This window comes from Hordeum vulgare, chromosome 5H (genome assembly GCF_904849725.1).
Source record: "Hordeum vulgare subsp. vulgare chromosome 5H, MorexV3_pseudomolecules_assembly, whole genome shotgun sequence".
NCBI lineage: Eukaryota > Viridiplantae > Streptophyta > Magnoliopsida > Poales > Poaceae > Hordeum > Hordeum vulgare.
Genome location: NC_058522.1, coordinates 582,156,666 through 582,182,334, shown reverse-complemented (window position 1 = coordinate 582,182,334; position 25,669 = coordinate 582,156,666). Strand labels below are relative to the sequence as shown.

Genomic DNA, 25,669 nt, shown 5'->3' with positions numbered 1-25,669 from the left:
AATTGAGCGCTCCTAACACGATCGGGGTTGTTATGGGGAACCCCTTGATAATTCGTTTTAGATTAAAGCTGGTCTGGCAGGGCCCAACTTTGGTACTACATTTGCCTAATAACTAATGAACTGCATAGGGAGTAATTAACCCGAGGAAATTTAATCAACCCCCTGGCCAGTGCTCCTCATGAGTGTTGGCCCCACCCGAGCGATGTCCGGCTCCCCTCTGGTCACCCGGAGGTTTAGCGATCCCGACGTCTAGCTCATCCGTCGTGTCCTGAGAACGAGGTACGCGACTCCTATCGGTTTCGTCGACACGTCGGGCGGGCTTGCTGGATTAGTTTTACCTTTGACGAGATATCTTGTGCATCGGGATTCCGGTGATGCTTTGGGTAATCTCAGAGTTGAGGTTTTCCACTAGGGAATCCGACGAGGTCGCGATCTTCGTGATTGAGGATTTCTATGCGGCTTGTGGTAATTTGTGATGGACTAGTTGAAGCACCCCTGCAGGGTTAAATCTTTTCGGAAAGCCGTGCCCGCGGTTATGTGGTAACGTGGAAGCTTTGTTTAACACTGGTTCTAGATAACTTGAAGTTAACTTAATTAAAATATGCCAACTCTGTGCGTAACCGTGACTGTCTCTTTCGTGAGTTCCTTCTCCGATCGAGGACACGGTGGTGTTATGTCTGACGTAGGTAGGTGTTCAGGATCATTTATTTGATCAACAGTAGTTCACGTCCGCTATGCGTAGATCTTCCCCCTCTTATTTCTGGTACTCGTAAGTTAGCCACCAAATATATGCTTAGCCGCTGCTGCAACCTCACCACTTAACCTTACCTCACCCATTAAGCTTTGCTAGTCTTGATACCTTTGGAAATGAGATTGCTGAGTCCCCTGTGGCTCACAGATTACTATAACACCAGTTGCAGGTACATGTAAAGGTTACTCGACGCGAGCGCGTTGATTGTTCATTTGGAGTTGCTTCTTCTTCTTCTTCTTCTTCTTCATCGATCTAGGATGGGTTCCAGGCCGGCAGCGTGGGATAGCAAGGATGGACGTCGTTCTTCTTTTGTCGTTTGTTTTCGTCCGTAGTCGGACCCTGCTCTTACTCTTGATGTTTATGTAATGTACTGATGTGACTCTGATGTAGCTTGTGGCGAGTGTAATTCAATTCTATTATATATCTCTTCTTTTCAGTACATGTACTTGTAATGATATCCATTCTTGCGACACGACGAGATGCGCTTCTATCCCTGACGAGGCCTTCGTGCCAAATTGAGAATAGGGTCGCATCTTGAACGTGACACTCAACCCCTTGTTCTTTTTTTTTCATTTGTTTATTCCCTTGCTAGAGATTTGGCCATGTAAACCAAGGGAGCTAACTGATTCCTTTATTGTCACTCTCACTTGTACCTCAACGTCATACTCTTTCTTTTTTCTATCATCTCTATCAAGTTTTCTTTTCATAGTTTTTATTTAATTTTATTTCTTTTTAGTTATCACTTTTATTATTTTACTATTTTTTCAAATACGCGAATAAGTTTTGTTGCATGTATCTCTCGCTGCACATCATTTCCTCAATGGTGACCTCAATGAAGTGAAGGTGCACGTGAGGTTGTATGGAAGAGGGGGATACATCCAGTGATTGAAGAATCCTTTCATATATCTTGAATTCTTGTTGAGGCCGTTGATCAATTGCATGGTGAGGGGCCCATTTGGGATCGTTTTGTTGATGTTGATGAGTGCAACAATAATGTGTTTCATCTCTGACGCTTGCTACCGAAACCCTGACGTGTGCTGCAGTGTATCACCCTCGGTAGTGTATCACCCTGTTCGTGTGTCAGCAACATTGCCCAAGTTCCATGAATTATCTAGTTTTATTTCTATATTTCATCCATTTAATGCATTTCTAGAGATTTACCACAACTTACATAAATTTTAACTACAAGTGTCATGTACATTGGTCTTGAAAATGGGCAAAAATCATGTTTAAGTTTTGAATTGGTGTGTAGGCACTGGGCACGACCAATGTTGAAATTCCCTTGTAAGTTTGAACACATTTTGGAAAAATTCAAAGAAAATGGAAAAAAACTTCAAAAAATCTAATCCTTGTGCATGGAGCCATTTTGTGTGAACTAGTTATTTGGAAAAATCATAGACTTGCAATGCCACGTTGTTGAAAAAAAACTTCACAAAATACCCTATCTACTATGTACTTGTATGGATTTCAAGGCATATGCTCATGCTCATGGCCACATCCATGGCATAGTTCATGATAGCATGTCAAAATTTGGCACAACCATGTGTTTTACCATTGTGGACAAGATTTGCACAGCAATTTTTTTTGGAATACATACTTTTTTTTCATTTTTGAAGTGTCAAAATTACTTTTTGTGTGTGAAGTAAGTGTCTGAAATAAGTTATAAAATTGGGTCTTTCCATTTTTCATCCAAAGTAGACCACATTGGATGCACACTGCCCAAGTTTCATTAATTATATAGTGTTATTTCTATATTTCATCCATTTACTGAATTTCTAGAGGTTTTTTAGAACTTGCTCAAATTTGAACTACAAGTGTCATGTATCTTGGTCTTAAAAATTGGTAAAAATCATCTTTAGCTTTTGAACTGGTGGTGTAGGCACTGGGCGCAACCAAAGTTGAAATTCCCAACCATATGGTAGGACTGGTCAACCTTGCAAGTTTGACCACATTTTGAAAAAAAATCAAAGAAAATGAGAAAAACCTCAAAAAACCTCCCTGATGACCCACCGCTTCTGCAACCCCCTCCCATGCGTTGATCTCCAAACACCCCTAGTGGTTGTCCTCTTCTGCATCCTCCTCCTGCTCCTGCTCCTTGTAAGAATCCTCCATCGGCTAGTCCTCCTTGTTAGAACCCTCTTCCTCCTCCTCCTCCTCCTCATTTTGATCCTCTTCCTCCTCCTCTTGCTCCTCATCTTCATCCTCTTACTCATCGTCCTCGTCTTCATCATCTTCCTCCTCCTCATCAACCTATATAATACGCAAATTCACCGGCCCTTCCGCCTTTGGATTTAGCGATGTGAAGCGGGAGCGATACTCGTACCAGCGATCTCGCTGCCGAGGACCGGCGACTCCATCGCCTCTGCCATTGCCCAGAGGAGAATGTCCATTGCCATTGGCCCCCCCTGCCTTTTGGAACCATCCGCTTCAGCTCACCCCTCCTCACTTCCATGGTGAGGACCAGCGGGTGCATCACTAGAGTGTTCATGCTCGGAAACCAGGAGTTTATTTATTTGCACTTGGCCATTAACTGCTCGTCTCTAGTGCAAAACTATTCCATCACCCTCTTCCACCCAGGATCTTATGGCGATAAGTCAAATACCAAATTTGCAACTCAAAGGGATTAAAAACGAACTCGGTTATTTGGGTAAAAATGGGCTCCTATGAATGAATCCTAATTTCATGGGTTTTTATTTTACAAACTAACTGCCATGAGTACTACTTGCATGAATCCAGTCCTAAATAGACATCCAAACTAGCTGGAAACTGAAGGAAGTGAACGAACAACAGTTCAATTGTTCAATCGCCCACTCAATCGACTTACAATATAATCCTAGTGGGGCTTTCGATTAAAAACGTATAGACCCAACTATCTCGGGTGGTTCCTGTAGATGGGTCGATGGGCACCACCGTATCACTAGGTCACTTCACCATCGAAGCTCAGGCGGACGGTCGGAGTTTGCTGTGGCAGCTACTAGGTGCACGTCCTCGACGGGGCTGCTCGGAGCATGGCGGCGGCGGCGACTGCGTGAGGTTATATAGGGTATGCTAGTGCTCTCTAGGGGTCGGGCCATGCTAAATTAGGCAAAAAAATAGTGACAACTGACCCAACCTAGGACCCACTTGTCATAGGCGGTAATGGCGAGGCCCACATGTCATATGTGGCCACATGTCTTATGATCTTCGGCCCCATGCGCCAGTAACTGATCTGGTAACTGTCAAGTGCATTAACCCGATGGCAAGGCTCCATTTAGCCTTTTGTGAGAGTGAGGTGAGTGGTGGAGGGTAGAATTGAGCAAACTTAGACTCATTGGGCAAAACTGAGCACAACTAAGCAACCAGGGGCACAGAAATATAAATCCCTTTAGAAAATCTCCAAGCCATAACTAAGGTAATAATATCACCATTGGTTTATATTTCTTATTAGAGCTTTAGTATACTCTAAATCAAGTCGCAAATAAAAATTCACAACTATATCAAACTTTATCTGAGAAAATCATTAGACCTACAAATGTGATCACATTAAAATGTGTTCATCATTTCAAGAAATATATGTAGGAACAAAAACAATTTTTTTTTTGTTTTCATATTTATTGTTTAGTTACTATTAACATATGTACATTTAATGATTACTAAACTGCTAGTTAGAATAACAAGTTTAGAACCATCCTTGCACACAAAGAATTTATACAAGTTAATATATAGAAGTTTCTCTATATATAAGATATACCAATAATAGAGCATCAATTTGGCTCCTGAGCTCAACTGCTCCTACCATGAACATTAAAATTTTAAAAAATGGTAGATACATAAAAAAATAATCTGATTTTTTGCATGACAATGCATGGAGTTTGTGCCAATTTTCAGCATGTCCGGACTTCTGAGTAGCTCTCAGCATTGCATGTGTGAAAGAGTCTATTGTTCATATAGTGTTCGGACCAAATTATATTTTGCTGAGAGCTGCTCACCTGACCCTATGCACTGAAAATTGGCACAGACATCATGCACCGAAACATCTTCCATGCGAAAAAATGTTTCATAATTTTTTTATGTTTATTTTTTTCTTTTGAATTTACTATTCACCGGGGGCAGCTGAGCCCGGGATACTCTATGCTAATAAATTCTTTCTATATATTTCTAATGGATATTCAACATTAAACATATATTTCAATAGACCACCTAACTAAAAGATGCAAAATATATGCTATATTTGCATTGAATACCTCTTTTGGCGTTGTGTAAACCAACCAATAGACCGAGTGAATGCCAGTACAACACCAAGTGTACCATGACATCAATCTTCATCCTTAAGAATTTGTTTGTAAAACAAATTATTTGTGTCATATTTAAGAGAAAATTTCTCCATATTTGGTTATTATTAATTATTTATAACTTAGATATACTCTAACTTGAGCGATGAATAAAATAATTACACCTATAAGAATAGTTATTCTAAAGTTCACTAAACCAACAAATTTGATCACATTGAAGTGCTTATATTGTTTATTTAGAGACACAACCGTAATAAAACGATTCTTTTGTTCTTATTTTCCTTTTAGATATTTATTTACCAGTTAATATGAACAGATGATCGTTTAAGATTAAGATACTATTAGTCACAATAACAATAACACGTTTATAACAGTTCTCACACAGAAATAAATTGATATTCTCATATTCTTATATATGAATAGATATTTATAAATGTTTATACACATCTTATACATTTGCTGATATTAATAAACTCTTATTTATACAAGATGTTTTTATATGTAAATAGATATTAATAAATGCCTTCCATATATTTCTTATAAGAAGACATTAATGAATGATTTCATTATATTTCTCGCATTCCAGCGAATCATGCAACTAATACAGGATTTTTCTATATATATAATAAAATTTATTTTATAAGAATATATTAATGCCAGATTTTAATATATTTCTTGTATTCCAGCAGAGCACACAATTAATACAAGATTTTTCAAGAAATATGTTAATAAAAGATTTGTATTTATTTCTCGTATTCGAGCAAAGCATAAAATTAATACAAAGATTTTTCTACTATATATACTAATAAGATATATGCTAATAAATGAAGACATTAATGAATGATTTTGGGTATATCTCGTATTCCAGCAAAGCACGCAATTAAAAGCTGCTTTTGCATGTTTTTGTCTCTGTGTACAACCGATGCGGTGGACGCAGCCAGTGCCAACCGGTATATTTCTAGTATATTCCAGCAAAGCACAGAATTAATACAAACATTTTTCTATATATATATAAGAAGATAGATGCTAATTAATGAAGACAATTAATGAATGATTTGGGTGTATTCCAGCAAAGCACGCGATTGAAAGCTGCTTTTTTGCATGCGTTACCAGCAGTACATTGAACGTGTTTTGTCTCTGCCTACAACCCAAGGTAAAGGTAGAAGCAGCCAACACCAACCGACGGTAGAGCACGGTAGCATCACGCCGCTCCGCCCCACCGTAGACCATCTCCACCTACGTATTCCGTCCATTTCTTCTCCCCGGAATCCCTCCTTGAATCCCCATCGCGAGCTTCCGCTTCACCTTGCTCTCTCTGTGCCCGCAATTCCAACCCTAGCGTGAGCTTGAGCTTGAGCGCGACTCTGATTCCCCTGTTCGCCTCGCCATGGATCGCCCGCCACATCTCGACATCGACCTCAACAAGACGCCCTCGCCCTCGCCCTCGCCGCCACCGTCGCCCCCGCGCGAGATCGCTGCCCCTGTTGTTGCTCCTCCGCCGCAGCTCCCGCCTCCCGCGAACGTGCAGGCCCAGCAGCAGCTCGCGCACCAGGCCCGCGAGATAGCGTTGGCCTACCAACGTGGGGAATGGTGGAGGTCAGCCTGTGCGGCCGCCATCGCTGGTTCATCGCTAGAGGTGCCGCCGCCGTCTGTTCTCCAGTCGCCCACCTTTGCTCTTCCGCCGCTGCCGCCGTCATCAGTTCTCCAGTCGCCCACCTTTGTTCTTCCGCCGCTGCCGCCGCCGGCGATTCTCCAGTCGCCCACGTTTGCTCCTCCGTCGGTGCCGTCGCCAGTTCTCCAGTCGCCCACTTTTGCTCCTCCCCCGCTGCCGCCGCCGGTTCTCCAGTCACCAACTTTTGCTCCATTGTCACTGCCGCCGCCGCCAGTTCTCCAGTCATCCACTTTTGCTCCTCCGTCGTTGCCGCCGCCGCCGGTTCTCCAGTGGCCCACTGTTGCTCCTCCGCCGCTGCGGCCATCGCCCCAGATCCCGCCTCCTGCCAACGTGCTGCAGGCTCAGCTGCAGCACGCGAACCAAGCCCGCGAGTTAGTGCTGGCGTACCACCGTGGGGAATGGTGCAGGTCGGCCATTGCCGCCACGGCCGCGACCGCAGGGTCGTCGGTGGAGGTGCCGCCTCGAGCACCAGCGCAGCACCCCGGAGCAGCCGGGTGGGGCGGGAACCCGTGCGCGTCCTGCGGCCTCCCCGAGCTGCCGGCGGCGACCATAATTTGTGACGCCTGCGAACGTGGGTTCCACGAATCCTGCGTCAACGTCCGGTGTCCTCCGCCGCCGGTGCCCACCCCAGGCGTGCGGGTGCGGCGGCCTGAGGTGGCTGTGAACGAGGACTGGTTGTGCCCGGAATGCGAGATAGCTGGCGCCCGCCGTGCCGTGCCGCTCCACACCAACGAGGATCCTGTTGCCGTCACCATCCAAGAAATCACCAGGCAGTTATGTCAGCTCCCTCTTATTCATTTCCTTATGCTTTTAGATCTTCTTTTCTTCAGCGAATTTTAATTCATATATAGCTCTAAGAAGTGCGTAGATTGTTGTTCGTGCAATCCGGAATTACTTGACGGGAAATGGGTAGCCGTTGTTTGGTTTGCAACTTCTTATGATTACAAAGATGCACTTGCTATCAAGTATCAGCAGTTCAGCACAGCACATAGCAATCTTGTCTTTGCATTTTCTGCTTGTTGCTTGACTGTTAATAATAACAATGAGACCTAAATGACTTGGTTTAAAATAAATGCTGTAACTCAAAACTGCTAGCAGTGGCTTTCTAAAGCATTAGCAAGAGTGCATCATGCATAGTGTTGCATCTTCTTTTAAGGGCAGCGTTACGCGTCCGTCAGCGGGTAATCTGAAAATATCCGCCCCCTCAACAGCCGTTAGATATGGTCCAACCAACGATCTGACCATATCCTCATTACTGTAACAAAGTCAATGTTGCAAAATCCTCTTTGCAACAGAGTTTATATTGCTGAAACATTCAAGTGTTGCATTTTTTTCGTCTTCATTTTTGTACAACATGAACAGGGTATATGCGATACTATAGCTTTTTGTTTGGCGGGGTAATACTGTAGGTAATTTGATGCTGTTGTCACCCTTTCACTGCAATGTAGGCATGGGCAATGATAAATTGTTTTGTTCTAGTTGTGGCACTACCTTGATATGTGTAATTAGGTTTTTTAGATACAGTGTAATTAGTTTATGGCCACTGGTACGAATCAACCCGAAAGAAATCATCCGGCTAGACAACCGTCAGATGTGCCGCTAGTGGTCGTTGGATTACAACATCACCACAACAACAATAAGACGTGAGACCGGTTCAACACAGCTCTACACCCTGGATAAAGCTCCACTCCAACTTCCATGGTGCATCGCCATTGTTCGATGAAGCTCCAACGCAGCAGCAATGAAGTCCGGCGAAGGTGCATTGCAGCATCGGCGGAGCTCCCACGCAGCACCGGCGCGTCCGGTGAAGCTCCATTGTAGCTCCGATGAGGCTTCATTGCAGCACCTGCTATGCTCCTGGCGGTCCGCGCGTTGCTCCATTGCAACACCGACGGTGCTCTCAACAGCTTCAAGGCAGCATCGCCGGAGTTGCGGCGCCCTCGTCGGTCAACCCTTGACACAGCGGCGCTCCATCGTTGCACCCGCCGCTGCGAAGCGCTCTCCACAGCAGCACCTTGGGCTCCATCGCACTCCGAGCCACCGGCGAAGCTTCATTGAAGCCACCGTGAAGCTCCATTGTTGCTGGAGGTGAAGCTCCATCACAATGCAGGCGGTGACAATGGCTCCTCCCGCAACATCGGAGCTACCGGGTGGCGGGAGCTCGCAGTAGGGCGCGACCGGGGATCGCCTCTGGCGTCCTCCGTGCACAAAGGTAACTCTCTGTCTCGGTGAACGAACATCCATGGGGAGAGAGATGTGAGCGAAGGAGGAGACGAGGAAGAATCAGAAACGAGAGGATAAGGTTTAGCGAAGAGGAACAAAAAAGGATAAGACGTGCGTACCGCAGAACCCACACAGGACACGTGTTGATAGAAGGAGTCGGCTTACGCGTTGGAGGGATCAGTCGGTAGATTTTAATCATTTTCCTTAGTTCATTGCACTGGTATATATGCTGGAGAAGTGTATACGCTTTTTTAGGCATGGTGAAGTTTCTTTTTTAGGCTAGGCATGGAGAAGTATATACGTATTAGTACCTTCGTCCTAAAATAAGCGTCTTAAGCTTACTATAACTTCATACTAGCTCTAATACAAAGTTAAGACAGTTATTTTAGAACAGACGGAGTATATACAATGCTAGCCTTGTAGATCCGTAGAAGCCCAAAGTTAACCAAACCTCCAATTATGTTGCACTGTATACCCAAGCCCAAAGCAAGCCCATGTTTTTTCCTTTAGGCCAACAGCGTGAGTTGACCTAGCCTACCATCTCCAGTTCAGATCGATTCTGCGCCTGCCGCCGCTCTAGTAGATCGCCAGACGCCACACAACGCGGCGCCATGATAGCTAGTCCGGCCGTCTCAGCCCGCGGAGATGCTGCCGCGGTGCCGATCGATGAACCATGCCATCGAGTACACGAGCCCGGCGGTCACTTAGTTTATTCCTCCAGCAATCGAGTCTGAAGGTATATATACCGCACAGTTTTTTTTTTTTGGCAGATTGTATAACCTATAGTCCAGTTAATTAACGGGCTGACTAAATGACTAATGATGCAAGACGATTGATTAATTTACAAATTAGACGTGTCTTCCTCTTTTTCTTCGGTTTTGCTAAAGCACATCTAGATGTGTTCTAACTATTGCATATGTAAGTTTTCTTTCATCGAAAAGGTTATCTTATTGGTTTCTCTTGCATTGTTACATGAGATTAATTTTTAACATTTTCTTTTTTCAAAATTCTAGTATGGAAATTTGAATCAGCTCGCTTTAATGTAAATCATGAACTCTTTTGTGAGTTCCCTTTCGGTCTCTCTTGCACTACAATGCATGGGACATCAAACAAAAATGTACTGCTTATTTCTGCTAGCATGGGTGCTAAACCTCTATCGCCATGACAATCTATTTCGGTGCCTCTTGTGTGGTTATCGTCGCGTCATTGCTCAATATCAGTGGACACGACTCTTGTTGTTAGCTTTCGTTCTTCAGATTAAGTATTGTTTGGCCTTGACGTCTCCACCTCAGTACACATTCTTTAGCTAGATATCTAAAGGATCTTTTTTACTTTGGCATGTCCATGGTTATTTGTTACTCCATCGAGTTCTTTTGTTTGTCTCCAACCACAAAAATTTGTCTCCTTTAGCCAATAATTTTCTTAGATTGTCACAACCCTTCCTTATTTGACCAATTGCATTGAATGCATTACATTTCTTTCTTCCCTATGGCCCATCCTAATTAAATCCAGCATGGTCTAACTCCAATCTCTTCTCTCTCATGTGACTTGTTTTCCCCGATGTTTTTCTTTTCCAACAAAAGGTGTTTTTTATTAACTCATAATGTGACATCGATTGATACAATGATAATGAGAACACATCCGACCTCTGCATAACTAAGATGCACACACCCAACACTATCATGCACACACGGATCAGACTGGCAAAAAGCAAAGTCAGAACAGAATATATGCCAAGGTGAGAAAAAGAAAAAAAATTGAAACCATCCAAATAGCGATCAACGATGTATAACAACGACCATCGACACCAACCATCTTTTGAAAATATAGTACTATGAGAAGGATTCTTCAAATGAAACACCCTCATCAAGGAAACGGTGTATAAGCGTCATCGTCGCCGGATCCATCATCGAAAGCCAGATCATGAGTTTTCACCCTGAAGATCAAGTCCGAGCTAACTTCAAGAACTATGTTCAACAGGGTAATGACACAAAAGAACCTCCATTGCCAGGTATGACCAACCAAGGTTACACCTAGGGTTTCCCCCTTGGATCTCAAGATCGGGTACTCCAGAAGCACCACCTAATCAAAGTAATCATATGTTTCCTCATCCACTTTTCAGGACCTGGGCAGCTGCATATACGTATGGTCATGATGTGAGATGCCACGCAAGAGATGATCATGCCTGCATGAGCATGCGGTCAATCCACGACAAGAGTCACCTTCCACCACACGACACATACTCTGGTATGGGCAGAAGGCCCCATGCACCGCCCAAATCCCAAGTTTGAGAGGACCGGGCATACCAGCACCATCCTCACAAGTGGTAGTAGATGACCGATCTACATGAGATGACATGATCACATGCCGCCACTACCATCGTCATCACATGTGACAGTAGATTACACCAGGATGGAGGACATGACCGTTGTCATGCATCGCGAATGGCGATGTAGATCCTAAATCTTGTTGCATCTGGAGCTACAACCCTTTCGGTGACCATTTTATGGCCAATGACGCATCGATGGAGGCAATAACGGTTAGTCAAGCATGAAAAACAGCGCCCAACAGCACATAGGCTAGATCGGGCGCGACGACTGTGACATCTACTGTGTGGCCACCGTCACACCCCCTTTGGTCCACGGGAAATGGCCGCGACATTTGTTGCATCGCCACCACCTCATCCCACCATGCCCTAACCCTGAAGAGGCGCCTTCGGAGCTGGGCTAACCCCTGTTAGATGAACAGACTCTCCAAACCAGTGGCATGGTGGTTGTGTCGGCTCCCATTCCACCGCCACTTAGGTTTGAGCGGCAACACAATGCCATCAGGAATAGGAAAGGCGTGTTGCATCCCCTAGCTAGCCATGAATTGTTGTTGCGTTGCATCATGTCTGCCATTACCGAGTTGTCATCGCAAAGTATGCCAGCTGCGCGGGCAAGCCCCGCGGCCACTCGTGGAGGCGGTGAGGAGAGGATGCTCAGGAAGAGGGCGCCCGAGAATGTGCATCAGATGGTTATACAAGTCGCTCTGGTGGAGGGTGTGGGGGCAGTTTTGGTTTGTTGCCTGCCCTTTTGGCATTTATGTATGACCTTCTATGGAGTCCGCGACCATTATCGTGGCTCAAAAATTATCATCATTATGTTTCTACTTGCGGCTGCTATTGCTAGTTTTTAACAATTTCTATTATTTTTCGTTAACGTGGCAACTCTTTCTTCCACCTTACTTGTAGTTGATCATTTGGTCTAACTCCTTATAACGGTTCAATTTGAGATGTTAACCCATCTTTCTTTCTGCTGTTCGACCAACTATAAACATAGTTCTGATGTGAAATTGGAATCATCGTTGTGTCTGAAATTAAAGATATGTTAGGTACTTTACGAAGGCTTTGAGTAACAAACTCTGAAGGTTTAAAATTGGTAATGTTTGATCGTCAGTGTCACATGTATTTTCTTAACGAGCCACGACACAATTTAGTGTATCTTCATAGAAGTCTGAGTGGGACCTTCTACACAACCGATTAGTTAAGCTTGTGAGACATTACATCTCAACACACGCGTGGATGGTGATTCTCGGAGAGGTATGCCATGGTATCCCCCTATGTAGCCAGTGGCATCTATGTGAACTTCTATGTGAAAATTTCGCCACACAAAAGGTATTACCTTAGGCGAACCTAGGAAGAGACATAATGCGAGCCATACCATTGAGTAACCTCATATAATGAGTCGACGGCCTACACCCTACAAAACTCCCATATTGCAAGATCTATGAGAATCCTCGGGATTGAGGGTATACTTGATTTGCTCATGGTCACATTTTGTCATATTTTCTCGAATGAAGAACTTTCCTATTTATCGATATCTTCATGGTGAACTTGCTAAGAGGCATTTCCTATGTATGCAATAGAGCATATGCTTGAGAGGAAAACAATAAAGGATGAAGTGAAATTATCTCCCAAGGATACTCTTCTCTTCACTGCCTCGTCCTATTCAAGGAACAACCACGCAACTTCCTTCATATGACATTTACGGTGCCATGAACGAGGATACATAATTTCCTTATGCTCACCATAGCTTTTGCCATCAAGTCTTCTTGGGACAATTTGAAGGCCAAAACCAACAATATGGTAGCCATACTCCCACATGAACACCTTCGAGAACATCAAACCGCCTACAATATGTCATGACGATATAGGTGGAAACATTGGACACGATAAAGGTGCAACAAACGACATCGTGTTATGTCATGATTCCACCCTGCCACCAACACCCTCGGTGTTCGTGACCAGTGCCACCCTTGCCCACATTATGTCATTTTATCCTATTTTTCTAACATTGGTGTCTCCACCAAAGAATAGGAAGTATGATATGATTTCATGATAACGTCTTCACGCCTTAGGGTGTTATTTTTCATCTGGCGACGTGGAGCATGATCCATTCCATGTAGCCTACATGTGCAAGTGAAGTGGATTTGATAGGATACTGCTCAGACCATGCCCTATACCACATTACTTTTGTTGGAGTCAGAAGCAGAGTGGATACCACTAGGATGCAGATACAAATACAGATGATATCAGACCTACACTTGGCAGGGTAGCGTACTACCTCATTCTGATAAATGACACAAGTAAACGAATAATACACACATGCGGAGAGTATTTAAATGTCGGACGAAATCACAAGAGTAAAGGGCATATATAACAACCAGAAGCACATAATAAACTCCAGAAGGTTGTAAACTTCCACAAGTAAATCACTAGGAGGCAACCACACCATAGCATAAATAAGTAACATCCATATGACAAGTTTGTTATTAAAGTTCGATAGAAGTCGGATTATCTCATTTAAGGGGGTTGGTTCATCTTGCCACGAAAACATAATCCTAGTACCATCGCATATTAGGAATAATATATCTAGTGTGTCGGATTCAAAATTAGAGCATATAGTGTCGTATACCATATTCTATTTATACATTGGATTCTTAAATGGTTCAACTCAGTAGTTATCCAAATCACATTGCCCTCACATATGGGTGGCCACAATATAATCTATTAGTTATGTTGCCTTATGGGGCCACACCATATAGCCTTGTGGATATAAAAGTTGCATATTTCCTCGCATGGTGCTACGAGTTTCGTTTAGGGATTTGATTTTTACTCCTGAAGCCGTAATTCGTCTCTCTCCTAATCTTTGTTTCTTGGTCTTCTCTAGTCGAGTTCCTCTCGATCTCCTCTCACCATCATATTCATCCCACTATCGCTGTCGCATCCCCTCGTTCCTAGCCACATTCGCATTGCCTAGATTAACAATTGTTGCTTCTCTCGCTCTAATAAGGTTCACTCGACAACCGCTCTTCTCCATCAGCTCCGTTGGAAAGCCACCCTTGTGTGCCTCTCGTATACCATGTTCTGTTTATCCTTTGGATTCTTAAATGATCCAATTCAGTCCGAGCCTCCAACCCAGCCTTGTCCTTTTTTCCTGCCCACACACTCCCATAAATTGTAAGTGGGTCTACAAGGTTAAGACTTATTGTGATGATTCTTTTGAGCGCTACAAGGCTCGTTTTATTGCTCGTATATTTCCTCATGAACATGGTTGTTCTTATGATGAGGCATTTGCTCATGTGGCCCACATAAAAACATAGTTGGCATCCTTGGTGTGGCTTCTGTTCGCCATTGGTTTGTCTCTCAACTTGATGTGAAAAATGCATTTCTTAATGCTGAGTTATCCGAGGTCTCTATACAAGGGCATCTATTAACCAGGTTTTTTATGGAAAACCCACTACTCATCAATTCTATTCTTCTTTTAACATGATAACCACCTAAAAAAATAGTGCCCTATTTCGGCCTTATACCGTTGCTATAGCGTATTGGAAGGGCCGCGTTACGTTTACCTAATTTGCTCGTGCGGTGCTAATCCTGCGTTGATCCCGCACATCTGACTAGTTTTTAGCATTTTAGCGTGCACCCAGCCCATCTGACATCGGCCCAACCCACTCTCACTCACTCTCGCAGACGCGACACATACAACGGCCCATGGACCTAACCTAGCCAACTCATTACTCCCATTCCCCGTTTTCCACCAGCTCGATAGCTCATGACCTAGGGCAGTGGTGGCTCTTAAAGGGGAGTGGCGGCGGCGGCAACCCTTGAAGCGGAGTGGCGGCGGCGGCTCTTGAAGCAGAACGGCGGCGACGTCTCGTAACTCTTGAGTGAAGGAGACGACGACGGTTCGTGAGCGGTACTAGCTTCTCTTCATCCCATCTCCAAGTAGCGGCGTCGGCCATGTCTCTCACTCCCGCAAGTCAGAGGCGAAGCGCTGGTGTCAGCCAACCAGCCGATGCCGGCAAGTCAGCCAGCAGGTAAGAGCGACCTCTCTTCATCCCGTCTCCGAGTAGCGTCAGCCTCATTCTATTTCCTCCCCCAAGTCCCATCCGCGTCCTCTCCTTGCTGCTCCAGTCCCCGTGGGAGAGGAAGCTAGTCGCGCTGAACTTGTCGCTACCGTGCTGCTCTTCGTCGCCAGCCGTTGCTATTTTTTCACCGAACAAAACAGTTTGATTCTATGTTAGATCACCTATAGTTGGTATCAACCTAATTCTACATCTGTTGCGCTTGGTATCCTATTTAGGTGTATCCACTTATTCTTCTCTTGTATTAATAATTTACTATTGTTTTTCCTTTGTAAGCTTTGTTCTCTGTAATTGGACCATCAAACATATTAGCATGCCTGACTGTTCTCTGTAAGCTCCATTAATTTTTCCATGTCATGTACTGTGCAAGAAACGGTTTTAGATTTGCTTACTGATGGTTTGTCGAGCTGTTGTATGATGTGGCCTGGGCTTGCGACAGGGTATGAAAGGAATGTGATTGTTTGTGACATGGATTTGGACCTTGTGCATGTATTGCTCCTTCAAAAAATGTAGTTGCTGAAATCCTTTATTTCTGGATATATTTGGCATTTCTTTATTTGCAAATGCTATGTTCAAATATAGTTTTGTATTAGCACGCTATAATTTGTGTAGCATCTGGAGAAGGGTGAAGCTATATTTGATAGAGTCCTACTTTTTTGTGGGTATCGTGCTATTTTTTTCATTGATGACAACTCTCACATGGCTACAATTTTTTCTGATCAGTTCATAAACATTTTACCCAATTGTTAGCAAATGACTCATTTCCTTTCTTAAAGCATTTCAATAACATATACAACATATAAGGCATTTCATTATCTTAAGGTTTTAGTTATTTCCTATTTTAGTTGAGTTATTCCATAAATATTGCAAGAATGGTCTCCTTTGGAGACTGAGCCATGGTCACGTGTCAGATTGTTTGGTTCTTGTATTTTCAAAAGATATATTTCATACTAAGTTTATAGAAAAAGAATGTCAGTCAGAGAGTAATGTTCTATGCTTTATAAACTGGACTGTTTCTGGGTGCTCTGAAATAATAATATCAGAAATGTTATAGGAATTTTTCTAATATCCTTTGTTGTACAGACATTATCATTAGAAGAGAATTAATATTTTCTTTTAATCCTCACAGAGTAAGTGTTGCTGATGGAGCTCATTCGACTGAATTGGCTACTCCACATTTTGAGGGGCTGCAGTTGAATAGTACAACTCCTTTTGGTAAGGATATTAGAGCAATTATATGTACTGCAAGAGAGATGCATTTTCTTTTTGTTGGAGATTTTCCACACCTTTTAATCTTTTATGCACTATAATTTTTTAGACAACAGTTTGCTGTGCTAATACTATCAAGATCAACTTCTGCTTGCCCCCGTGTTCAGTGCATGTGTGGCCACTTAGGTGTAGTGTGTGTTTATCCATAAAACGAAATTTAATTCCAGTTCCAAACAATTATATGGGTCATGCTACCGTTTGATGCTGTAGGTGTCTGGTCTTATAATAATCTATTTCTGGCTATCATGTTGCAGACGTGAATCATTGTATGCCAGCATTTGATCATCCTCATTGTTTTAGCATGAGACAACAATTTCCTCATGTGGGTCAAAATGCCATTGCTGATGGAAACACAGAACAGAGGTCAAACCATTCATGCCACAAGAGAAGAGATTCTCCACAAATATCAGCATTGCCCAAGTTATCTGAGAAGAACGAGTTTGGAAGTTCCAGCACTTTTATGCAGCCATCACTTTCTACGAAAGCACCAGCCCCGAGTCCTACAGAAAAAACAAATCCACCAAAGCCTCCAAAATTTCTTGCGGAAACTTGCAACCGTCAACCACATCATGGCAGTGTGAGTATCTCTCATTACCTGTTTCAGATTCTGTTTTTTCATCTAGTGTCCATTTTAGATGTTATAGTTTCCGACTGCTACAGCCTTTGTTTTTTTATACTTCAGTTCTTTTTTCTTTGGTTCACTTTGGCGCTGATTTTGATAACACTGCTTTGTTGTGTTGTTACTCTAGGTTAGCCTGCCTGTTCAATATCAAGATTTCTTTATAACTAACTTGGGAGAAATTGATAAAAATGCAAGCTATCACAATTGCCAGCAGATATGGCCAGTGGGTTTTACATCTTACTGGCATGATAGAGTTACTGGTTCACTCTTTGAGTGTGAGGTGTGTGATGGAGGGAGTTCTGGACCTTTGTTTAAGGTCAGAAGGTTACCATGTTCAGTGTTCCCCCTTCCAGTGGCCTCGACGATTCTCTCGCAGAATGGTGCAAGAAAGGCTGATACAACTAAAACAAAGGAAAGTAGCAGTTTTATTGGAGATGCTGCTAATGATATGGAAGATAATCTTTATATGATGATGGATATTCCATCTGAGACCAATCAAGATTTCTTATCATGTCTTGCCAATGATACAGAGGATAAAAGGACTTCATTAGATTGCAATGATGTACAGAGTCCAAATATGATGTCGCAAATACTGCCATCAAATTCTGAGAATGTTCCACCAACTAAAGAAGCCAATTTTAATGACCAAATTGGTGAGTTTACATTTGAGGGAACATCATCCTCTTCAGTATGGGGGGTCATTTCTTTTGCTATGGTGGAAGCTTGTGAAAAAATGTACAAGGAACATGGGCATCTGGTATTCTCATGCACACACAGCTGCGAAAATCATTTATTAAACAGGGGGAGTGGATGTCAGAAATTCGATGGTCCTTACGCTCCCTTAACTAGATTTTGCTCATCCAATGGCCCCAGTATACCACGTATTACAGAAAAGAAGAATGATGTGGAATCTACTTATACATTACTGAAGAAGTGGTTATACCATGATAGAATTGGGCTTGATTTGGATTTTGTACAAGAAATTGTGGAGTCTCTTCCTAGATCCATGTCTTGCATAAACTACCAGTTCTTGTGCAATAGGACCGAATTTCTCTCTTCTGTGACAGTTGCAAATGGTTTACTTTTATCTGTGCATAAAGATGGTCAAAGTAATGGAGATACATCATGTGGTAGACAAGGTGCGGTGACTGGGGTACATGATCATGGTCAGCCCAGCGGTTCTATCATCCGCGAGCTACCTCCGGGACGTCCTATTAGCCGTAAGCTTCAACCAGAATCGGCGGCAGATGTATTCAAGGTAGATCTTTACATATCTGTTACTGGTTCTACTATTTGAAGAAACACATCTTTACAAAGTTGTGTATTTCCTTTTTATTCTTGCATCCTCTTCTCATTGAAATGTTCTTGTAGATATGGGAGTTTTTGGGGCGCTTTGCTGAAATCATTCATCTCAAAGAAGTGCCTTCATATGAAGAATTAGAAGATGAACTTGCTGACCCATGGCCAACTTGTGCAAGTCAGAAAGAATCACTGTCAAAGGGCATTGAACAATGTAGGGATTACTCTTCACCAATGAATTCCCCGGCAAATGCTTCGATATCACATTTAAATACTGAATCTGGTCTATCCAACAATGAAGAGATTGTCTCTGTATTTATTCCTGTTGAAACTTCCTCTATGAAGGAAGCTGGTCTAGATAAATTGGCAGCTCAGACACTTGGCAGGTGCACCGGAACAGTATTGCCCGGGGTTCACCTTACACTAATTAAGGTTCTTTTTGGTGAGCTATTGTCAAAGCTGAACATTGACCAAAAAGAACCAAAACCCAAGCGCGGAAGAAAGAAGGACACTGAGATCCTTATTTCAACAAAGGAATTTAGCGTTGATATGCTAACTGCTAACAGGTTGACTTGGCCAGAGTTGGCTAGAAGGTATATGTTAGCTATTTCTTCCATAAATGGGTTCATGGATGTGTCTAATATTTCCTGTCGAGAAGTGGTGAAGTTATTCCGCTGCCTACAAGGTGATGGTGGCATAATGTGCGGAGCAGTACCTGGGGTTGCCGGCATGGAGAAAGATGCCCAGGTAAGCATTTTACTTCTACAATTAGCTAAACCTTGTGATTCATTTGGATCATGCCTTCCTTTCCTTTTTCAATCAGACATGAGTTGTAGCCTTTACATTGCTGCATGCCATGGTTACTTGCTATCTGTTTTAGATTTTTCTTCATTTTTTTATTTTTTATTTATTAATATTTGCTTTGATTGCAACACTGTACAATTATATTATCCACACTAGCTCTTCATAATAGGAAGTTTCTATGTTGTTTCCATGAGGGAAATAAGACATATCCCTGTTTTATCATGCTTAGGGAGATATCATAAATTTCCGGTGTTCTTATTTTAGGCAATGGTAAATTTTAGGTGTATTTTGGCTGCACTGTAATTGTTGTCTTGTATTTTCAGCTGCTTCTGGAGGCGGAGAATTTGATATGCAGTTCTCTACCAAGTGATGGAAACAAGGTTTTCATGATGGATTACAAGTATTCTTCTGAGGTCCATATTGCTGATAACAGAACATTGCCAGATTGGGCAGAACAACTAGAGCCTGTGAGAAAATTACCGACAAATGTGGGAACGAGAATTAGAAAGTGTGTTTATGAAGCTTTGGACCGAAAACCACCAGAATGGGCAAGGAAAATTTTGGAACATTCGGTAAGTAAGGAGGTCTACAAGGCTAATGCATGTGGACCAACCAAGGTTAGTAATGCTCCTCCAAGCTGCAATCGTTGTATTATTGCTATTCCAGAATGCGTTTATTTTCCTTTTATTTTGGTTTTAACCTGTTCTCAGGCCCTTATAAAACCGCTTTGATTGATACTTTTGACTACCTTTTTATTAGAATTATTTACCATGATACTTTTGTATATATTTTATTTTGAGGACCCTTGTGACTAGGGGAATATTTGGAAAATACAGTAAAAGATTATTCTTTTTCTTGTTACAGAAAGCTGTTTTATCTGTGTTGTCAGAGGCATGCCGTGTAATAGTGCCACAGAAACCTGAAAACCCAAGAAATGAAAGGAAAACTATTTCCATCTTAGAGGTTATCTTGAAGAAGTGTCGTATTGCTCTGCGGCAAGCCATTTCCGCAGATGAATATAAGCTTTTGGGGAATCTGCTTGGTACTATGCCAGTGAACTTTAATGAGTATGAGGATCAGGCCATCCTCGGATTTTCTGGTATGATGCCACGCCCTTTGGACTTCCGCATAATTGATATAAGGTTGGCTATGGGAGCTTACTGTGGATCTTGGGAGACTTTTTCTGAGGATGTGCAAGAGGTACGTGTTTCCTTAACACCATTTTTGTATTATATGCTATATATGGTCATATAGGCGTGGGGTGTCTTCTCAGATTTTCCAAAGATGACTCGAGTGACTGCAAATACTCCTGTTGCGTTAGCTTGTGCTAACTGTTCGATCAGCAAAGGAGTTGTAACAGACAGTGTGCACAAACTAGAAAAAATTCTAGTTTCAGCACACTTTCTGTTAGCTTGCGCACAAACCAAAAATTTGATGATATGTTATGTTTACCTGCAGGTAATCCGTAATATGCAAATTATATTTGCTGATCAAGCGGATGTACTGCAAATGGTTGAAGAATTCTCTAAGACTTTTGAATCAATGTATAAGACAGAGGTTTGTTATCCATTTCTGTATGGTAGTTTACTGCTTCGAACACCTACTTTTCAGCTAGTTAAAGTACATTTTTACCAAATCGTGTCGTTTGATTGCAGAACATCAATCCATACTCTGTATTTCCTGGTTGTTTGTGCAATATTTGACTACCAACTTTCGGTTAAGGAAAACATGGGTATTGTTCAAACTATGTTTTCCTTAACCGAAAGTTTTTTCAAACATAGTTTGAAGGGTGTGAAGGAAAAATAGTTTGAACAATATGGCTCCTTTTTTTTTGCTTGTCATACGATGTGAAAAATTCTGAGTAGTCCTGTGCTTAGATCTCGTGATTACTCAATCGCAGTAACTATATATGTTAAAATAGTTACATGTTGAAATGTTTAGTGCCACATATCTGCTCTCTCAAGGTTAGCATAGGAATTAGAAGAAAAAAGGATGATGTGGGAGCTAATAATATGCTACTGACTTCATTAAAAGTTCAACACAATATATGGACTATGGAGTATATGGGCAAATGAACAGTGCTTTTACTTTTACTATAATGTAAACTGCATTGTTTATGGTCATACTGTAACTGATCACTAATGACCAATGCTTTACCGACTATTACGCCAATTTTGTTTACTAAGTTATATTACCAAGGATTTTAGTAAACCTTTTGGCTTTCTGTTCTTTTTACATGGCTGGTGCAGGTGCTCGACCTTGTTCAGAAATTTGATTGTTACCTGTCTAGTGAGAATACTGGTTCAGAAATTCAGGAGGAGCTACATGATATTTTGACTGCAGCAACGAAATTACCTAAAGCTCCATGGGAGTATGGTATTTGCAAAGTGTGTGGCATTGATAGAGACGATGACAATGTTCTCTTGTGTGATGATTGCGACTCGGAATACCATACTTACTGCCTGAAGCCACCACTAGCTCGTATACCAAAAGGAGACTGGTTCTGCCCGTCATGCATGTTGAAGAAATCACATCTTGACCAGGGTGCTCAGGATTTGAAACAACGACGAAAAGGAGCAGAGTCTCATGCCTTTAACGACAAACCATCATGCATGTCAGATCAAAAGAAATCACATCTTGACCAGGCTGTCGAGGATTTGAAACAACAACAGAAAGGAGCCGAGTCTCGTGCCTTTAACGAAAAACCATCGTGCATGTCAGCTCAAAAGAAATCACATCTTGACCAGGGTATTCAGGATTTGAAACAACAACGAAAAGGAGCCTTTCACGACATGCTTATTAAGTTAGCTGCAACAGTGGAACAAAAGGAGTACTGGGAGCTTAGCACACAAGAGGTACATGTTTACTCTTCTATGTTTCAAGAAGATATCTCTATTGTTTAATGTTTGGAATTTTTTGGTCTTTGTGTATTGCAAATTTCGTTGTATTCCTTTATGTTAAGAAAAATGAAGTGGAAGCTTGAGAGATCAGACCAGTAAAACCAAATGGGGCATTTTTCTCATGCAAAATTTAAGCTGGTCAGACCTCACTCCTTAGTTATATGACATCAGACCAACTTTTTCCAATTGGTATGTCCTGGTGGCGGTAGGGATGTTGGATGCATAGGCACCCTGAAAATCGACATGTTTTAAATTTGCTGGTACTACGTGGGGTCTCCTTGACTTATATATATTTTATAACACTTGGCAATTACCCGCCCATCATATATAGTGGTAGATAAATGTATAATTTATGTTGTCACAACAATCAAAAAAGGTTAATTATTAAAGCGTTGTTGAGTATCTTATATTATCTCTATATAGAAAGTGCCACTTTGTGCAAACAGATGAAGTCAACATATGTGTATGGTGCAGCCCCTGGTCTCGTAGTTTTAAATTCTTTGATCCTCTTCTGAACTGTCCCTTCCTCACTCTTATCTTCTTCTGAACTTCTCTTGGGGGCCCCTAGTCTATGCTAGGACGTACGGCAAGTCAACAGCTAGCTCTTCTGCCATCTTATTACCTGAAAAACTGGGACCATGTTTTCAGAAGATTTCAACATAAAATTCCAGCCCCTTGATTCTCAGATTGAACTTATTTATTCATTGATATATGATTTCCCATGTAAACAGAACAATTTGGCTTGGCGTATTTACATTTTCTGTAGATAATTGTATTTACTGCAAGAGGTCTTCAAAGATAAAGGCACAAGGGATAAGCGGAATGATTTTCTCCGACGCCTTGTATTGTCAGTCTAAATAATCTCATTGATCTTTTAATTGGAACTTGATTTTACAAATTTGGATATTAGCCCATCTCTTGGACGATTTTCCTTAAAAGTCTGCATATAACTGTGGATGGAGTATGTTGGTATTGTGTATTTACTCGTTTGACCTGATATAATTTTACTTGGGCAAATCACCTTTTCTCTATTATTTTACTGTATACCTAATAATTGATCTGTGCTGATTTTCATAGTGGACAAATTGACAACCTACATTTTCTAACATTTATCTTCAAAATGCAGAGAATAGATATGCTGAAATTTCTATGTGATGAAATGCTCAACACGGTCCTGATAAGAGAACATATAGAAAAATGTCCAGATAAGCTGAATGATCTCCAGAAGAAGTTTCATGCGTTGAATTTTGAATTGAAAGATTTGAAACATAAGGAGGAAATGAGGAATTCATATGCTATACATTGTTCTGGACTTCGGGAAAATCAACACAATGAAGTGGCCATAGCATCGGGCCATCTTGAAGAGGCCGATGAAATGGATAATTTATCGGACCAGATTTCAAAAGTCCAGGATTCAATTTGCACAGTGGAGTCACAGCTTAATATCGCATCCCTGAGAAGAGATTTTCTGGGAAAAGATTCCTTGGGTCGATTGTACTGGGTTTTAGGACGATCTGGTAAACGTCCTTTGCTGGTCGCCGATGGAAGCATGCTGATATGCAAGGAGAGGGACATCTACCCACCCACTACTTCTGATTGTAAAGGATGGAATTCTGCATCTCCTGTCATTTATGAATCGGATGAAGAAATCGGAACTCTTATTGACTGGCTAAGGGAATACGATCCAAGGGAGAAGGAGCTGAAACATGGTATCCAGCAGTGGCAGCGGCAGCGGCATCACCTGGGTAATTTTGTTCTCAGTGATCCTCCAGTACCATCCAAGGCGTCCAACAGCGAGCAGCAGCTTATGGAACTTCCCAGTACCAAGGCTGCAACAATTTTGGAGAAAACATGCCGCTGCGACTGCTTGGAGCGTATATGGCCTGGTCGACACCACTGCACAGCATGTCACGAGACTTACTTGACATCAACGGAGTATGAAGGTCATGCTGGAAAGTGCAATGCACATGTCAACAAGGAGATCGATTCTGCTAATCCTAGCTCCTCCACCGCTGAGTCGACAAAACCGATCAAGTCATGCCCATATGACTTTGAAGAGATTTGCAGAAAATTTGTCACGAATGATTCAAACAAGGAGATAGTGAAGAATATTGGACTCATTGGATCAAACGGAGTTCCGTCTTTTGTCCCTTCACCTGCAGCTTGTCTTGATCCTCCAGTTCTTCTGAACCGAAACAAAAAAGATGGCATCCGAAATGATGATTTGGTTTCCAGCTCCTTAGAGGAATGCCAGGCAATGTCGTCTGCACAAAATTTGGGGCAGGAGGGGTCCAATTCTGCTCAAAATTGTCCTGGCAGTACTTCCTGTGATGAAAATTTGTCAAAATCTAAGGAGCCAGCCCCTGATACTGATACTACCTCCAGTGAGGAGGCAGCATCTTCTGCAACCGACAAGCCAACAAGATTGCTAGCTGTTAATGGTGGCTTGGTCCCGGAGTCAGCATTGAGGCCTGTTACAGGAAGAAACTCTCATATCCTAAAGCAGCAAAAGATAAATTTGCTTGATATAGATGCAGCGTTGCCTGAGGAAGCTTTGAGAGGCTCAAAGTCTCAACAATGGAGACGGCGTTCATGGCGTGCTTTTGTGAAGAAAGCAGAATCAATATCCGAGGTGACTCACTTGATCTATTAATTTATTCAACTTTGTGCCACAGAAAATATATATCTATCTAGTATCCATTAAGAGCTCTATAACATCATCTCCATATATACAAAATAAATACTTGAGAGCGCTGTTATTTATCCGTTGCACTGGCTAATCGTATCTATGCATGCCTCTTTCAGATGGTAGTGGCGACCAGTGTGCTGGAGAGTATAATAAAATCTGAGTTCCTAAAGAATGATTGGTGGTACTGGTCCTCCTTCACAGCAGCTATCAAGACCTCAACTGTATCCTCGCTCGCTCTCAGGATCTACACTCTCGACGACTGTATCATGTACACCAAGGAGCCTAACACCATGCCGGCTGACAGTACAAAGGTTGTAAACAAGGGCAGGAGGGGGAAAGAGCCAGAACCATCAGCGTCATAATCTGCGCTCCTCGATCTACTGTATACCCCAAACTTAGGTGTTCCGCAGACGGTGCAAAACAATGTGATGCTGTGGTGATTGATAGAGATGCTATAGTCTTTGGTTATGTGGTCCCTTGAGACTTTAGGGCTAACTTTGATTCTGGTGTTCCTGCGAGGGTGCAACCTTGACCATTCATTTTAATAAGTCGTATTCACCGTACTATAGTTTTGCGCCTGAGAGATATGTTAGGGTTGGCAAAGAAGGAAATGCGTTGTTTCAAGGATATGGCAGCGGCAAGAGCTGGCGTTTAATTTTTCCGCCAGGAACAGCTGCATGCGAGCGTTGTTTTTCCTTTTGGGCTAACCTGTTTTGGCTTTCAGGGACATTTACGTTCGTACTGCGAACCCGATGATCTGG

The 25,669-nt window shown here is 42.3% G+C and overlaps 1 protein-coding gene and 1 long non-coding RNA gene across 2 annotated transcripts; both read left to right on the top strand.

Annotated features, from left to right (window-relative positions):
* The first annotated feature begins 3,650 nt into the window (after nt 1-3,650).
* Nucleotides 3,651-25,468, top strand: LOC123397444 (methyl-CpG-binding domain-containing protein 9-like). Its single transcript, XM_045091973.1, has 14 exons — nt 3,651-3,794; nt 5,891-5,972; nt 6,093-6,175; nt 6,362-7,467; nt 16,455-16,540; nt 16,849-17,171; nt 17,344-18,474; nt 18,588-19,262; nt 19,643-19,936; nt 20,184-20,519; nt 20,778-20,876; nt 21,569-22,174; nt 23,346-24,851; nt 25,025-25,468. The coding sequence occupies exons 1-14, from the start codon at nt 3,651-3,653 to the stop codon at nt 25,268-25,270; spliced, it is 6,717 nt and encodes a 2,238-aa protein (XP_044947908.1). The 3' UTR covers nt 25,271-25,468.
* Nucleotides 9,343-12,207, top strand: LOC123395176. Its single transcript, XR_006609678.1, has 2 exons — nt 9,343-10,928; nt 11,040-12,207. It is a non-coding gene; the product is annotated as an uncharacterized LOC123395176 (long non-coding RNA).
* Nucleotides 25,469-25,669: the final 201 nt, after the last annotated feature.